Consider the following 18,884-nt stretch of genomic DNA (forward strand, 5'->3'; position numbering starts at 1 on the left):
CAAGCTACATTATGTAAGAAATAAGTTCTACCCAGATAAAAAAAATATGTTCTTGCATATTCTTCTCATCTAAAATTAATAAGAAATCCCAAGACATTAGATCTGTGCATATAATCATTGCATATAATCCTTATATTCTCCTTATAAACGTATAAGAGTAATCAATAATTTTTCCCTAAAATATCCTTCACCCTTAATAATCTAATTAATAAGAAGATGATAGGTAATAATTGAAGGCAAAAATAAAAAGAGAATACTTAGGTCAAATTACTTGAATTGGTTAAAAATGTTTTATTGATGTGTAAATTAGAAGAAAACTTATCATAAACTAATAAGAAGCGGACCATTTGACAACATTAATTGATATGGAATGTACTTTGGCACTCAGATTTCTTTTCGAAAAATATATGGCTCATTCCTCCTGTCGCCTACAACACTCATTTGCAGGTAGCAATTACATCTGTGCCAGGTTTGGCCCAAAACTCAGATCTAAAAATCAACAAATGTCAAGCATTCATCACAAAAAATTCTTCATCACCGAAACACACCACAAAACCAGGCCAAGAAGAAAAAAATAACACAGCACGGTGGTTCGATTTTAGTCAATCTATTAGCTCACAACAGATCAACAAACACACACCTCCACATGCTTTGATTAATACCGTATCCCTCCTACATTCACCGAAAAGCAATACAACAATGGGAATCGGTCAACCTGGCACAGATCAGATCAATTGAAGTTTGGCAGAGGTAGATCAGGCTCAGATCTTCGACGCACACCTGAGATGGACCAGCTGACGGCGGCGACCTGGGTTGGGACGACGATAGCAGCTCCGCCTCTCGGTCACTCAAAGCCACACCCAAGTTGCTTCCTGTCACGGAGGAGACGCGACGGAGCTCACGGCAAGTCTCGGTGGTTCTGGGGACGGAGGATGAGGGGAGGCAGCTCGCGTGAAGGACCAGGCTTTCGGTCACTCGAAGCCACACCTAACACGAGGACCTCACGACGGAGACGCGACGGAGCTCACCGCAACTCTCGGTGGTCTGACGACAACGCGACGGAGGAGGCAGGATGAGGGCTCGCCGGTCGGGTAGAAGGGAGAGCAGACGGGAAAGAAGAAAAGAAAGACCAAAGACTCCAGGAAGAAAAGAAAGACCGAAGACGCGAAAGAAAGACCGAAGACTTCAGAATAAAAAAATGAGGACTGGCTGATAGGATCCCAACGGTAAAAAATAAGAGCTTATCTGATGCAATAAGCCATAAAAATTGGCTTGGGCCAGAACGTGCGTTGAGGAGCTTAAATTTCATAAGCTACTTTTTTTTCCAAGCCCATCTAAACAGCATTTGAATTCCAATCGGGCTTATGCTCATTTTAAGCTACTTATAAGCCCCTCAGAAGCCCAACCAAACGGACCCTTAGTAGACTAATTTGAGTATATTAAGAAAATAAGTTAAGTTAGTTATTTGTAATAAATAAGTATTATCTTTCCTAAAATATCTTTGTTAATCACATTTATTGGCTAGAACTATCATTATTAGAATGATTATCTTAGGAAAAATAAATAAGTGTGAGAGACAAAATGGATTGAGATTTTATATTTAAAACCAAAATAAAAATCAAACGAGATTTTATATTAAGGATCGGAGGTAGTAGTAGAAGTGGAGGAATATAATGCTTGTTTGGATCTTAAGTTTTTAACTATGTTAGAAGTTTAGAACAAGAATTCATTTCTTAGCTCTTCCCAAGTGCTCGAATACGTCGTATCTGGAGCCACGACATATTCAGGCACCTGGGAAGAGCTAAGAAACGAATTATGGGAAGAATGGAAGGCATCACCAGAAACTATGGCTATACGAGTCTCTCTTCTTCTATTATTCAACTACAAAAAGATTTGTGGTTAGAATTGGAAAATATTCTCGTTAAGGAAGATCTTATATGGGCCCAGAAAGTGAAGTGTCAATTATATTCTTTGGGTGATAAGAACTCTAGATATTTTCATGCTAGAGCAAATGGAAGAAAACGAAGAAACAAGAATGAAGCTCTTGAAAATGATTTGGGAGTTTGGACCGAAGACACTGAAGAAATTAAAACCATTGCGTCAAATTTCTTTCAAGCAAAGTGTGAAATGATAACAGCAATATCACTTGGCCGTTTGATGATCATCCTTTTTTCCCTCTTGACAATTTGAATAGAGAAATTTTATCTCAGAGGCTTTCGTTTGAAGAGATAAAAGGAGCCATTTTAGTATGGGAGCTCTTAAACCACCGGGACTGGATGGTCTTAATGCCCTCTTCTTCCAAAGTCAGTAGGAGGCTATTGGCCCCTCTGTGGTAAAAGTGATTCAGGAGGCTTTCGAGAATCTAGGAACTATCAGACAAATCAACCATACTTTCATTGTCTTGATTCCAAAAAGGGAGTATCCGGAAACCATTCGTGATTTTTGGCCAATTAGTCTATGTAATGTTATTTACAAAGATATCACAAAAATTATTGCTAACCGCATAAAAGGCTTTTACCCGCAGGTTATCTCTCACAATCAGTGTAGCTTTGTCCCAAGCAGAATAAGCTTAGACAATATCATTGTGGCACAAGAAGTTATTCACTCTGTGAGAAACATGAAGGCGAAGCGAGGCCTTATAGCCATCAAAATTGACCTTGAAAAAGCCTACGATCGCATTAGATGGGAGTTTGTCTTAAAATGCTTAGTTGAGCCGCAATTCTCGCAGAATCTAATAGAAGTCATAAAAGCTTGTATTTCTTCTCCAACCATGTAGATTCTATGGGAAGGTAGCAAAGGAGACGAGTTCTCTCCTACCCGAGGCCTATGACAAGGTGATCTACTCTCCCTATACCTTTTCATCATATGCATGGAAAAGTTGGCTTTGTTGATCCAAAGAGAAATCAACGTGAGCAGATGGTCTCCAATTAGACTTGGTAAGGAAGGCCCCCCAATCTCCCATTTATTTTTTGCTAACAATTTATTACTCTTTGCAGAAGCTAGCATGGACCACGTGGACACTATAAAGACTTGCCTGAACGAGTTCTGTGAAGCTTCTGGGCAAAGAGTAAATATCACCAAAACCATAGTTTTGTTTTCTCAAAATGTGAACCATACAAGAATCTCTTAGTTGAGTGAAGAGTTGGGGTTTACTAGCACATCTAACCTTGACAAATACTTGGGTGTGCCCCTTCATCATGGAAAAGTGTCGCCAAGTACTTATCAGTATGTGGTTAACAAAGTAAGGGAGAGATTAAGCAATTGGCAAGTCTCTAGAATTTCCCTTACAGGAAGAGACACCCTCACCAAAGCACTTCTTACAGCCATGCCTATGTACTCTATGCAAATAGCGAACTTGCTCGTTTCAACTTATGAAAGCATAGAAAAGAAATCTAGAGATTTCCTCTAGGGCTCTTCCAACGAGCAAAGGCGTATGCATCTCATTGCCTGGGATGGAGTTTGTAAGGAGGAGAAGACGTTAGGTGGCCTAGGCATGAAACATATCAAACAACAAAATCCTGCCTTCATGATGAAACTTGAGTGGGGACTTGTGAATGATCAAAGCATGTTCTAGGTGCATGTGATAAGAGGTAAATATAACTATGGGAAGGATTTAATTCCCAATATTAATCCTCTTAGAGCAGGGTCCAACACTTGGAATGGAAACAAAAATAATTGGCAGAAAGTTAAGGAAAACATTGAACGAGTCACCGATCAGAATGGAGCTACCTGTGTTCGCTGGAAGCTTGAAAGGAGCGAGGCGTTTACTGTTAAATTAGCTTATCAATCCCTTAACGTCATTGAGGCACCTACGCCTGGGACATGGTCTAATATATGGAAGCTTAAAGTGCCTCAACAGTGCAAGACGTTTGCTTGGATCCTGCTACATGATAGATTAACTACAAATAAATTGAAATATAAAAGACAACTCCACCCTACGAGTATATGTGACGGGTGCATGTTGAATACGGGAGATAGCCTTCATGCGTTGCGTGATTGTGGGGTCATTAGATCCTTTTGGGAATCAATTGTGGATCCCAGATTTCATAATACTTTCTTCTCCACCTTGGTACTGGATTGGTTCAAATTGAACATGAGGAGAAATGTCAGTTACCAAGACTGTTATTGGAAGGGCATCTTTGTAATCATCTACTGGCTCATTTGGCATGATTGGAACGAGATATCCCACTCAAACTCTAGGTCAGACATTGCAAGCATCAACGTAAAGGCTACTACTATTTTGAACAGCTAGCATGGAAAGGGCACAAAGCAATCTGACTGGTGTTAAGTTAGTCCCTGGCATAAGTAATATTGACACTGCTATGACAGTAGGAATGGACAGATATGATGTCTTGGTGGAAGTTGATGGAGCTTTTTCTCGGGTCACTCAAAATGGGGCTCGTGCCAACATACTAAAGAACCAACATGAAGAAGTCTTAGAAGGTTTCCAACTACGCCTTCAGCGGGGGGATAAGTTAACGGCCAAGCTTTGGGGCTGTGTTATGGGCCTCAAACGAGCTTGGGATGGTGGCTACAGGAAAGTGTTGTTATACTCAGATTCTAAAGAAGCACTGAGGCTGTTGCATGAGGATGTTTCTAATTTACATGCAGAACGATCCTTAATAATAGAAGCTAAAAGTATAGTGCAACGAAGCTGGTCGGTGTCATTCCAATACCGTCCACGAGAGGAAAAGGTGAGGGCGGACCTTCCCGCTCGTGCTGCTCTATCGTCCAACCTTGGTCTGCAAGTGTTGCCTCATTCAGATGGACACTGGGGACTAGCCCCTAGGTGTTAGTTTTTCTTTTCCTTTGTATAAAAAAAAAAAAGAAAAGAAGAAGTTTAGGACAAGAAAGTTTACCCTTTTACTGAAACAATAATAATGCTAATCATTGCACCCGCTGACCAAAAACAAAAATCGTTATTGCATTCATTTCCAGTAATTTTGTTTTGACCGTGTCACCAAATTCAAACCTCTAAAAATTATATCTCCCCCGGGAAGATGAATAGTACTCTCATTTAATCTAGTGGATGTATGAAGTATTCCCCCTGTCGCATTCACAGAGCGAAAAGAATGTTTTCTTTTTTTTATAAATCACCTTCTTAAATTTTTAATATGAATATATTATTTTGTCTTTTATGTGTAAATAGTTTTTTAAAGGTATATATATTAGATACAAGTAAAGTTAAAAAGTTGCTATCTTTTAAAAAAAAAATTAATACAATTTAAGGTTTTTTTGTTTGTTTGTGTGAAATATGTTGGAAGTGATTTATAAATAGAACTGAAGGAGTAAATTGCTTTATGTTGTCAAAAAATAAATACTACTCTAATCTTTTTTATACAAGAGTTAGTTGACTATTTAATTTAGTTTTAAATATAAAATCCTAATCCACTTATTTATCTATTTTTTTAAAGTAGTATTTAAATAGTTGCACATGTTAGCAGTTTCATCAAATAATAGTAATAGCTAATATATATAATTAGCAAGTGAATTTTAGAAAAAGTAACACTTACTTGTTGCAATAACTAACTTAACAAAATTTTTTAATTTATTCAAATTAATTAATTAGCTTTTATATTAAAGATGAGGTAACATAAGAGGAGGGTTTTTCTCATAACATACAAAAGTGCCTATTTTTTTGGGTTGCTTCCAAACACTTACTCAACTTGGTTATTCCCGTTAACAATTTCAATTTAACTTCCTCAGATTTCCGGCATATGTGTGAACAGAGACATTCCATTAATAATTGCTATAATTTTAAATTAGGCTAAAGAATATTTTTGGCGCTTCAAGTTTATATGAGGTTTTATTTCGGTCCCTTAAGTTTAGAAAGTGTATTTTTGGTCCTTTAGTTTTAACACTGTTTAACGTTGTTAACGGAAAATGCTAAGTAAGCAAATTTAATTTTTGACTGTGTATTGTTGATAAAGCATATGTAAAATTTTAATTTTTTTCTACCAAAAAAATTTTATTTTTTTAATTTAATATTTTACATTAAAAAATTAAAATAAACCTGCGCATTGAAATGCTTCCTCTTCTTCTCTTTCGACTATGGCCTCTCTACCTCTCCAATCCACATCTGCCACCACGGCAACTAAAGGTACTGACCCCATTCTTCAATATTTCCTTCACCTAGAACAGCTGACCAAAGAATATTGTTGATGATTCATTGATTTGGTTTGGTTTTTTCATCAACTAGGCAAATCTGAAGTAGCAAGCAGAATAATGAACCACCAACAAAACCAAAGTGGAGAGAGGTTAGCGAGCCCACAAAACCAGAATGACAAAGCGCCGAAACTGGAAGATTTTTTGGGGTACTCCGATAGCCAAAGGGAGACACAAGATTCGTTGCTGCGCCGTTAACCGGCAAGGAGGCAACGACTCTAACAACTTTGGCTATGTGAGTAATCACTGTGTTTCAGTAAAAATGAGGGGGGAAAACTCGTAATGCAAATCGTATTGCATCAAGGATGAATGCAAAAAAAATTCACTTGTACTGTAACATATTGAAAAAGAAAAAAAGACTCACCAGGTTTATGTTTGCAGACGAGGAGAGTTGTTTATTTCGTAAAAAAATATCTGCAGAGAGAGAGAGAGAAAGAGATAATAGGGTTGTCAACATTGAAAATTTGGACGAATGAAAGTTTTGATGTTGATGACGGTTTCTTTAGGTTTTTAATTATTTTTCGATTTACATATCTTTTAAATTAAAGATTAATATGTCATTATTTAATTGTTGAGTCAGCACTTAAATTTGCTGAGTTGGCATTTTTCATTAACAATATTAATAGTGTTAAAGTTAAAGGACGAAAAAAATGCAGTTTTTAAATTTAAAGGACTAAAATGGAACCTCATGTAAACTTAAAAGACTAAGGTTGCATTTGGTATGAAGTGTTGAAAATTAGTGATAGGGATTAGGATTGAGATTGAAAAAAATCTATTAAAAGAGTGTTTAACATAAGAGATTGTTTGTTATATGTGATTAGCCAAACCCATGTATATAGGATTGGGCAATATCATAGGAGGAAGTGGTATTTCTTAATTCTACCTCTATGAGTTTGCTTAATCCCATGTAACAGATAATTACTCATGCTAAATACTATTTTAATGATTTTTTTCAATTGTAATCACAATTCTTATCCCTTATTTTCAATATTTCATACCAAACAGGACCTAAAATATCCTTTAGCCTTTTAAATTATTTTTTTTCTTATAGTTTCATTCTCTAAGTAGTAGCTGATTTAAGGCTTCAAAGCTCGTCAAACATACAATAACTGACTTGTACAACCTTTTCTTATGCTCCAATCGCTTTAAAAGTACAGATTTCCATGGATAAATCACACATATTAAAAAAATACAATAAATGCATAAAAGTATGAACTACACCATCAAATCCGCCCATCATTACAAGCGTCATTGTGTTCTTGGCAAAAAAACATCATTATTGTGTTAAAGAAACTGAGATTATTAAAAGTAAATAAAGGAAAAAATATTAATGAACATTGTTTTGAATTTCTAAAAAGGCTTATAAATTTTCCTCTGGAAATACAAACATTTTTTTAAATGGAGGGAGTAATTTGACCAACAAGGAAAGAAATAGAGGGAGTAATTATTAGCACGGAATATAATATATGAATTCTGATTAAATCATATACATATATTATAAAAAAACGTAAGGTATCCATATTTTATACAAATTAATTAGCTTTAGTCTAAAAAATTAATTAACCTGAACTGTTATATTTTTTATATTTTTTATCTGAACTATCATAATGCAAGGTGAGTGCAATGATTCAGATTAATAAAAAAGTTAAAGAAAACAAAAAGAAATGAAATTCATATGGTTCATGTCAAATTCAAATGTAATAATAACATGAGAGAACCAGAGATGGTGTACAGGGGACATAACAATACTACTGCACTGAAATTTCACTATATAACTCCACATAGCTAGCCAGCAAGCTTTATCTCTCACACAGCACAACTCCTTTAATTTTGCCAAAGCGGTTCGATAATTGTCTTCCTCGAACCAAACACAATCGCACACTTTGGTGGCCCCCTTTTCATCATCATCATCTTCTATCGAGATCTCTTCCTGTAACTCTCTGTTCATCCAAACATGGTGGTCTCTTCACAACCACACACCGCCACATGCCTCCGACCGTTGAGGTCCTTCACCCTTCAGCTTCTCACCGGCCGGTGGTTCATGATATTCTCTTCCTTCCTCATCATGTCCGTCTCCGGCGCCAGCTACATGTTCGCTCTTTACTCTCGCGACATCAAGTCCGTCCTCGGCTACGACCAGTCCACCCTCAACCTGCTCTCTTTCTTCAAAGACCTTGGCTCCAACATCGGAATCCTCTCCGGCCTCCTCAACGAGGTTACTCCGCCGTTCGTCGTCATGTCCGTCGGTGCCGTCCTCAACTTCTTCGGCTACTTCATGATCTGGCTCGCCGTCAACCGCAAATTTCCCCACCCGCCTAGTGTCCCTCTCATGGCTTTCTATGTTTTCATCGGCGCTAACTCTCACTGCTCCACCAACACCGGCGTCTTCGTCACCTCCGTCAAGAACTTCCCCGGCTCTCGCGGCATCGTCATCGGGATGTTGAGCGGCTACTTGGGCTTGAGCGGGGCAATCATAACTCAGTTATATTACGCTTTTTATGGGAATGATTCCAAGTCTCTTCTTCTGCTCATGGCTTGGCTTCCTGCAGCAACTTCGCTTCTGTTTGTTCCAGTCATAAAGCACCATAAAGGGCTTCAACAGCAAAACGACACAAGAAATTTCTACAAGTTCGTCTACTTGTCGCTTATTCTCGCAGGTTTTCTTCTCGTCATGATCATTCTGGAAAAAAGTCTCAAATTTACCCAGAACGAGTATTATCTTACATCTACCTTTATGCTCCTCCTTCTCATCCTGCCCGTCGTCGTTGTAATCACTGAGGAGCTTAAGGTTTGGAAAGCCAGACAGTTACAAGAACCTCAGAAAGTAATCACCATAGCCACAGAAAAGCCCAAGCTCGAGTACGAGAAGACGAAGCACAAGCCTGAAGAAGAAGAACAACACAGAGAAGCTGCTTCTGCGTCTTGTTCATGGTGGAGAAACATATTCAGAAAACCAGAAAGAGGGGAAGACTATACAATCCTGCAAGCAATTCTAAGTCTAGACATGGCGATTCTGTTTTCTGCAACAATATGTGGGCTTGGAGGTACCCTCACGGTGGTGAACAACCTAAGCCAAATAGGGACAGCTTTAGGATACTCACCACAGAGCATAACAACGTTTGTGTCTCTAATGGCGATCTGGATCTATCTGGGGAAGATAGTACAAGGGGTGATCTCAGAGTTCATGGTGACAAAGCTAAAATTCCCAAGACCCTTCATGCTCACATTAATTCTGGTCCTTTCATGCGTGGGCCATCTTCTAGTAGCCCTCAACGTCCCAAATGGACTGTACGTGGCCTCAATAATTATAGGGTTCTGCTTCGGAGCAAACTGGCCAATACTTCTCTCCATTATTTCTGAACTTTTTGGACTCAAATACTACTCGACGCTTTTTAATGTAGGGTCAGTGGCAAGCCCTATAGGGTCGTACCTGATGAGCGTGAGAGTGGCTGGTTATCTGTACGATAAGGAAGCCATGAGGCAGTTGGGTGAGAAGGGTTTGAAGAGGAAGAAAGGAGAAGAACTGAACTGTAATGGGAATGAGTGTTACAGATTGGCCTTCTTTATTATCACAGGGGTGACCTTGTTTGGGGCAGTGGTGTCCCTTATTTTGGTGGCCAGGACAAGAAGCTTTTACAGAAGTGATATTTACAAGAAGTTCAGAGAGGAAGACAATCATAACGAGACCGAAATGGGTGTGGCTCGCAAAGAAACTGGACCAACACCCCCAAGTGCAAATTAGCTAGTTGATGCATGGAGGGTAGTATTGTAAAATTATATATCATGCTTTCCCATTAGTGTGTGTAGGTCTTGAACAAGGATAGAAACGTAGAAGTATACAGAAAATACATAGTTTGACATAAATAAATGATTGCCTTTATATTGGTTCTTCGGAATTCCTTTTTCTTTGATCTTTTTAATAGGTGTTCTACTTTGGAATTAGTTCAGCACGAAATAAGGAATTGTCCACATCAAGTTATTAACATTTTTGAGTAGACGAATTGACATAGATTCATCAAATTATTTATATATATATATATATATATATCGTATCATCTTAAATACTACGTACGGTGTTGTGTTTCACATCTATATATATCGGTCAAACCGAGAGAGATAAGACAATAAAAACACAAGCGAAGATTTTGACATATGCAGTTTTATCTTCTCTCTTGAAGATAATCAAACTGTTATCTAGCAGCAATCAAGTCCTTTATGAGATAGTTAGCCGTCTCGTAGGGAGGCAATACTAATTCAAATTTTAGAAAACAGAATTTTAACCTTAAAACTCCCTACACGATAAAAATTGGTTTTAAGTCTAAATTAAATTGAGATACTCTAAGTTAAAAAGAAAAAAGGTCCTTATCATATAATTATTCTCATTTGGACATAGAGCATTAATTGATGTCAAACAATATAATGTTGGCATCTAAAAGAGTTTGATAAATAATAACTTCATTTGACTTTTATTTTAGTCCTAAATATAATATTCCAATCCACTTTATCTCTCATATTTATATTTTTTTTCACAGCAGTCTTTTTAATAATGGTAGTTCTAGCCAATATACTTAATTGACAAAGATATTTAAAAAAAACAACACATATTTATTACAAATAACTAACTTAACTTATTTTTTTAATTTTTTCAAATTAATCAACTAGCTCTTATATTTAGGATCGAAGGTAATATATTGATACTAAAAAAAATTTAAAAAAAAATCTGAGCCCGCCAATTTTGACTTGGGGCTTATGGCATTACCGGATCAATGACGGAGCTGACTAGGGAGTATCCTGATTAATTGCGCGATCCCAGTGATAGTTAGCTAGCCCTGCCCCAACGTTAATGAATATGCTTTGAAAACAAATTCATAAGGGGCTTGTTTTTTTCCTTTGACAAAAAAAAAAAAGACAAAGATATAGAGTTGTTCTGAAAAGCAAAACTAAAAGCTCATAAACAACAACTTCGTAGGACCTCCTTGTACGTCTAAAGAGGCAGAAAAAAATTGACGTCAGCATTATATCATCTCCAGTCTTCAATATAAAAGTTAGTTGACTAATTAGAATAGATTAAAAAAATTAGTTAAATTAGTTATTTGTAATAAATTGGTGTTATTTTTTCTAAAGTATCCTTACTAATCAAATGTATTAGTTAAAATTATCATTATTATAAAGATTATCTTGAGAAAAAATAAATAAGTATATAATAGATAAAATGGATCGGGGTCTTATATTTAGAGCTACAATAAAAGTCAAATGAGCTTTTATATTAATGACCGGAAGTTGTAACTTGTGTGTATAGCTTGCATATATGCCCTAGCTTGGAATTATAGTGATTTTTTTTCTTTTGGAAAAAAATGAGGTTATTGTTTCATATAAGTCCAAACATAGTATTCTTCCAATTTGAAATATAAGACCCATTTTGTAGTACAATTTATATTACAAAATTAATCTTATATTTAAGATCGGAGGAGTATTTTTTTTTCTTTTGTTTTTAATGGACAATTACCCATAGAATTTACAACTTTCCCCCTTCCAAAGGACTGCGTAAATAGCTTTTGTTGGATTTTACAATTGACTACAACTCATGTTTTGTTGACTTTGTGAATATTGATTATTGTTAGATTTCGCAAAGTTCTAAACTAGTCTCTAGCACTAGCTAGTTTATCTAATACCACTAATTGCTCCGTCCGTTTTAAATTTAAGACATTTTTTAAAAGAAGTCTCGTGTTTCAATATGTGTAAGGAATTTCATGAAATTTTAATTGAGAGCAATTAATATTTTCTTTACTTCAAGTTCTTCAGGAGTGTATCAAAATTACTTACCTTCTATTAGAAACAAGAATAATTAATTATTGGCACTTAAAAATGGCAGACAAAAAAACCTTTGGGGATCCTAATTGCTCAGTCATTTCTCTTTGTGAGGTTGGACTAAGTGAAAATTAATGCCTTATATTTATAAAAAAGAAAGGAGTATTAATGTAGATAGACACTTAGCCTCATTTGGATCTTCTTGTGATTTTGTGAAAGGGGTTGCTAAGGCGTGTGGAAATGGGTGATTGGGAATTCCAATTAAATAGATATCTTGACCCTTTGCATATCCTAATAGGCCTACACACATAAAAACATAAAGCACCTAATTAAAGCCATTCAACTGCTCATCCATGTGACTCTGTAAAATAGAGTATGTATACATTAAATAAGAGTAAAATTAAAGAGTTATTAAAATTTAAATTAGAGTTAGTGAGATTTAAAGTTTTTTTTTTCAATTTTATTAGAATATGTTGAAAATGACTTATTAATAAAATTAGAAGATTACTGATTAACTTATTTTCTGTTCCTTGTTTGCAACCTAATGTTACACTATTTTCTCCTTAATTTTCTACGTATAACCACACAACTAGGCATCAAAACGCAGGTGCACGACCCCCAAAAGGCCAAAACGCCAAAAGCCATGTAAAGTACTGTTGCTTGCATGTTAGAAGACTTAAGGTGTGTCTGGATTAGCGGTGACAGAATTAATTTTTTTTTTCAATATGACTTTTACAGAAGTTAGATTGGATAGAAGTCAGATAGTGTAATGTGATTTGTGTTTAGACTGAGTTTTGTAAAAAAAGTCTGTTTGAAAAGTTTGAGAAGCTGAAACTTATTTGGGTGATTAATAGAAAAGTAAGTTTAGATACAAAATGACTTAAAAGGACAAAACTTTTATTGAGTAATACATATCTAATATTATATATATAATGTGATCATTTTAAAAGAAGTATTGAAAATAAAATTATTAAAAATAAAGAAATTTAATTTATTGCTAGGAAGAAATTGAAAAATACTAAAATACTTAATTACATATATTTAATGGATATATATATATATATATTTATATAACGGTGACAAACGCTACGCCTTTGTTCTTCTCATTTTCTAGATTTCCCAGCTGAAAATAAAAGCATACAAACACCCAAAATGAATATATGATGAGTAGGTGAAAAACTACTGTTAATGCCCCTGCAGCTTTTTCTGGACGCACCGGTGAAAGCAACAAAAAGGGAGCTTCTCCTCGAAAACTCATTTGCACAAATAAGTCAGATTGAAAAAACATAATTTCAAACACACTCCAAATCCAAAAAACCCCTTTTGCTAGTTGGGAAGTCACTTTGGGGCTCCAAATGTGATCCCAAACACACCCTTATAGGGTTATAGACTTGGCATTTGAGGGAATAGAGATAGAGTAATTAACTTTTTCCGGCAATTAAAAAGAAAAGGGAAAATCTCATTTAAAGACCACTGTAACCAATTAATATCAGTCAACTTCCAAAACATTTGAAAACTTTAGTCAACCTCCTTGGACCAAAATAAAATTAAATTTTAAGGGTAAAATCTTTTTATTTTTTTAAAAAATAAATATTAAGGGTCATCGGCCATTAGAGGTTGGAGGTCTGACTACGGGCACTTAGGTGGCTGGCGCCAAAGCTCGGAGCTTAGGTGGCCAACCATCAGAGGATTTTTTATTTTTTTAAATAAGGTGGTTAAGGGAGGGTTTGAACCCATGACCCATAGGCACACCAAAAATAATGTGACCACTAAGCCAATTGAGTCATTTAACCATATAATACAAAGAAAAATATATATAACAAAACAAATGCAAGTGTCCAAGTGTAAATGAATAAGTGGAATCAGACAATTTGCAAGTGAAATTCAGTAATTCAGAACAAAGATTTAGCGACTTACAAGTAACATAATGGAATTCACAACCCAAAATGCAAGTGTTTATGTGTGAATGAGCAAGTGAAATTCGAAGGTTTACAACAAAAATTCATAGTTTTATAACCCAAATTCGACGATTCATAAGAAATATAAGGGAATTTACAACCCCAAATATAAGTGTTTGAGTATGAATAAACAAGTGAAATTTAATAATTTATAACAAAAATTCAGCAATTTACAAGTCAAATTCAAAGATTCATAGGAAACATAAATATTACAAAACTTAAAAGAGAATTCACAACTCCAAAAGTTTTGCTAATTAATGCACTGGAGTTTATATTCAGGGAGGCTTCATTTGGGTTGTGAATTCCATTATGCTCCTTAGACGGTTGATCGCTAGCAGTGGCCAGCCATTGGTGAGGGGTTGAGCCCTTTTTTTTTAAAAAAAAAAAAGATAAAGGACATTTTTATCATTTTAGTAAATTTCAAAATTCCAATTTGGGAATGACTTCTCTCTTTGTCATTTAAAATCCTTAGCTTCTCAAATTGAGATATCATATATTTAGACTTCTTTATTTGTTATTTTTCCTAGTTTTTTTTTAAAAAAGTATATATATTGAATAAGATAAAGTTAAAAAGTTGTTATATTTTTTAAAAAAGTTAATGTACTTTAAGGTTTTCCTTGATCGAAATGAAATATGTTGAAAGTGCCTATAAATAGAATCAATAGAGTAACTTATTTTATGGTGTCAAAAAAATAAACATTACCTCGAATCTTTCTTGTACAAAAGTTAGTCTAACAGTTAATTTAGTTTGAAATATAAGACCCTAATTCACTTTGTCTCTCATATTTATTCACTTTTTTAAAAGTAGTTTTTGAATAGTTGCACATGTTAAAAGTTCCATCAAATGGTAGTACTATTTCCGATCCTTAATATAAGAACTAGTTGACTAATTTGAGTAGATTAAGAAAATTCGTTAAGTTAATTATTTGTAATAAATAGGTGTTGTCTTTCTTAAAGTGTCTTTACTAATCAAGTATATTGGTTGAAACTACTATTATTACAAGGACTACTTTGGAAATAAATAGATAAATATAAGAGACAAAATAGATTGTGATCTTATATTTAGGACCAAAGCAAAAATCAAACGAGCTCTTATATCTTATATTAAGGACCGGAGGTAGTACTAGCTAATATACATGATTAGCAAGGATATTTTAGGAAAGATAACACTTATATATTATAAATAACTAACTCAACAAACTTTTTTAATTTATTCAAATTAATCAACTGCTTCTTATATTAGGAATGAAGGTAATATAAGAGGAGGGTTTTTTCTCATAACATACAAAGGGCCTTTTTTTTTCCCTCTCTCTTTCAAACAATTGCTCAACTTGGTTATTCCCATTAACAATTTCAATTTAACTTCCTCATATTTCCGGCGTATGTGTGAACAGAGACATTCCATTAATTATATGAGTTAACATATTATGGTTGGTATAGTTTAATTAAAGTTTGGTTTTAATTCCTATAATTTCAAATTATATTTTTTGTTCTTATAGTTTCATAAGTACCTGATTTGAGTTTAATGTTTAATTAAGGCTTCAAAACTCGTCAAAGATACAATAACTGCCTTGTACCATTCGTTTCAAAGTATAGATTTCCATGGACAAATCAGACATATTAAAAAAATACAATAAATACATAAAATGTATGAACTACACCATCAAATCTGCCCATCATTAAAAGCATCGTTGTGTTGTTGGCAAAAGAAAACATCATTATTGTGTCAAATAAACTGAAATTATCAAAAGCAAATAAAGGAAAAACAAAAATAATAATAAATACTGTTTTGAATTTCTAAAAAAGCTTATAAATTTTCCTGTAGAAATACATACATTTTTTAAATAGAGGGATTAATTCGGCCAAAAAGGAAAGAAATAGAGGGAGTAATTATTAGCATGGAATTTAATTTATATATATGAATTCTGATTAAATCATATATATATATATATATTATAAAAGTTGTAAGGTGTCCATATTTTACACAAATTAATTAACTTTAATCTAAAAAAAGTAATTAAATTTAACTGTTATATTTTTTATATTTTTATCTGAACTAGCATAATGCAAAGTGAGCCCAGTGATTTAACATTTTAACTAACACTTCAGATTAATAAAAAAGGTAAAACAAAAGGTAATGAAATTCATATATTGTTCATATCAAATTCAAAACCGGAGATGGTGTACGGTTGATATAACGGCGCTGCTTGCACTGAAATTTGACTATGTAACTCCACATAGCTAGCCAGCAACCTTTATCTCGCACACAATTAATTTTGCCAAGGCGGTTCGGTCATTATCTTCCTCGAACCAAACACAATCGCACACTTTGGTGGCCCACTTTTATCATCATCTTCCTGTAACTCCCTCTGCTCCAAACATGGTGGTCTCTTTGGAAGAGGATGCGCTCGAGTAACATAAATACCAGAGATCCCATTGCATGCCTGAAATTCAATATTAATAACAGATCAAAAGATTTAGCTGCAAGTAGGAACATTTCAAAACTGATTGGTATCAATTATTTGATCAACATCTCCAGTACATGACTTACCTGATAAATATCATATTGCTTTCCAGCTTCAATGTAGATATATCCCTTCATATGGCCAACATCTGCAGTTTATTACCCAGGGATTTCAATTCAACAAACTTCTGCATCAGACAGAAAGCCAAAAGCCTTTCACGCCCAACCTGCAGCAACCAAAGATTAGAAGGGAGGAATTGAACTGACGAAGCAACCAAAGTCGTTAGGTGGTGACGACTGCAACTTTTATTAGTAAAAAGTAGTAAAAACAGGATACAGAAGTCATACTGTGCATTTGACTTTCCAAATAGTGGGCATTGATAATGGCAGTTGTTAAAGAATTCAACTCGAATGTTTTCTCATCATAATCTTCTCCGGCGAAGGTGGCGAACGTAGAGCTATTGCCATAACGTGCTTCCATCATTTTATCAAACTCCTCCTCATCCATCTCTTCCTCTTTGGGAAAAATATGGAAGGCTATGGGCCTTAGCAGGTTCATTCTTTGTTGGTTGCACGGTATCAAAATCCTCGTCTAGAAAATCTGTTAAGCAATTTTCAGAAAACCACCCAAAGAAGAAGCATGAATGAAAGAAAAATTCACTTCAACTGGCAAAAATAATAATAATTCCATCTCTAAGAAGTCCAAAGCAATGACCAAAGAAACATGCAATTAAAGTAATCAAACAACTAGGGGGAAAAAATGGTGCCAACCCGGCAAGCTGGAGACCAAATCATAAAAAGGATGATGAATTCCAACAGCAAATGAGGAAATAAATCAGAATGCCACGCTCAGGAGCAAACAAAATATTTTTCCTATTTCACTATGACGTAACAAGCATTACTAGTATGAAAAAGGCGACTCAGAGTTCCAAAGAACCGTAGACCAATCTTCTATATGAAATGCCACTCATTGCTATGTATAAACAGTAAAAACGAAGGAAAGCTAGACGAAAAATAGAAATCAGACAAGCTTTGATGGCTGCAAACTTGACAAAGACAAGTTCTACAACGAGCCCAGAAAACCATGAAGAAGAAGGACGGAAAATGACCACCAAAGACATGAAATTCAAGCTGCCCAGCCCACCCAATCATTAATTGCCTCCCCACAGAGCAAAAACAACCGGATTGAGAAAAGTTCGACAGCCAATGAAAGCAACAAATATGGTCAAAACCCTACTGAGTGCCGGCAAAAGCGTGAGCAATAAACAAAATGTACGACCAGAAGAAAGAGCCACAAGCATATCCATACCATCATCAAAGTCACCGTCGAAGCTGTCGTCGGTATCTCCAGCCTCAGCAGCATCTTCGAAGAACTGCAGAACCCCCCGGTTCCTTGTCTTGTGGCCACCGCCAGACTTGTCATTCCCATCGATTCGCTTCCTCTTTCCGGAGGAATCTCTGCCGGCGACTTCCTTGCCCTTGATCGTCATTTCCGGCGAGAATGCAGAACGCCAAACGCATGCAGATTGTCAGAGACTGGAGAGAGCGGAAGAAAGTGGGGAGTGAGAAATTGCGAAAATGAATTATGTCCCTTGCTTCAAAACTCAAAAATAAGACAAATAGTAATAAAATTAATTTTTTGCCATAAAATAGTGATAAAATTAATTATTAATTTTTTAATACTCTTCCGGTCCTTAATATAAGACCCATTTAACTAATTTAATTAGATTAAGGAAGTTAGGTAAGTTGGTTAATTATAAGAAAAGTGACATATTTTCCTAAAACACCATAATCATCTTTCTTAATACCTCATCTCCCTCTTCTATTTGATTATGGTTTAGGGAGTATCCATAGGGGTAATTTAGAGAACATTGATAAATATGAGAAATAGGTCTTATATTTTGGACCAAAACCAACTCAATAATCGGGTCTTATATTAAGGATCGGAGGAGTATTATTATCTACAACGACATATTCACCTATATCATAGTTAATTTAACGTGATTGATGGTTTCATAATTAATTTAATCAATATATGCGTGTTTAAATAAAATTTTATGACATCCTAGCCTTTAAATTGACTTTTTTGCCTTCCATAATTGATTTAATCATTATATAGTAGTAGGTGTTTAAGTCTTGAGTCACATGGTTATGCTAAATGAGACGGAATGAAAATGAAAATGAAAATTTAATACTCTTCTGGTTTTTAATATAAGACCTATTTAATTAATTTGATTAGATTAAGGAAGTTAGGTAAGTTAGTTAATTATAAGAAAAGTGACACATTTTTAAAACACCATAATTATCTTTCTTAATACCTCCTCTCCCTCTTCTACTTAATTATGGTTGAGGGAGTATCCATAGGGATAATTTAGAGAAAATTGATAAATATGAGAAATGGGTCTTATATTTAGGACCAAAACTAACTCAAGAATTAGATCCTATATTAAGGACCGGAGGAGTATATTATAATTATAAAATGTTTGTAG

General features: G+C 35.0%; 1 protein-coding gene across 2 annotated transcripts; it reads left to right on the forward strand.

The window, feature by feature from the left end:
* The first annotated feature begins 7,833 nt into the window (after positions 1 to 7,833).
* LOC114712927 (uncharacterized) lies at positions 7,834 to 17,950 on the forward strand. Of its 2 annotated transcripts, XR_003737291.1 has the most exons (3): positions 7,834 to 9,999; positions 15,618 to 15,621; positions 17,938 to 17,950. XR_003737291.1 is itself a non-coding variant. In XM_028897484.1 (1 exon), the coding sequence occupies exon 1, from the start codon at positions 8,120 to 8,122 to the stop codon at positions 9,905 to 9,907; it is 1,788 nt and encodes a 595-aa protein (XP_028753317.1). In that variant the 5' UTR covers positions 7,834 to 8,119; the 3' UTR covers positions 9,908 to 10,061. The 2 variants fall into 2 exon arrangements, 1 of the variants encoding a protein (XP_028753317.1); XM_028897484.1 differs by lacking the exons at positions 15,618 to 15,621; positions 17,938 to 17,950 and having other exon boundaries at positions 7,834 to 10,061.
* The last annotated feature ends 934 nt before the right edge of the window (positions 17,951 to 18,884 follow it).

This window comes from Neltuma alba, unplaced genomic scaffold (assembly GCF_004799145.2).
Source record: "Neltuma alba isolate B1F8T4 unplaced genomic scaffold, ASM479914v2 tig00011400_pilon, whole genome shotgun sequence".
Taxonomy (NCBI): Eukaryota; Viridiplantae; Streptophyta; class Magnoliopsida; order Fabales; family Fabaceae; genus Neltuma; species Neltuma alba.

Coding starts and splice junctions, on each gene's coding strand:
- LOC114712927 (XM_028897484.1), top strand. CDS start 8,120: ATGGTGGTCTCTTCACAACCACACACCGCCACATGCCTCCGACCGTTG.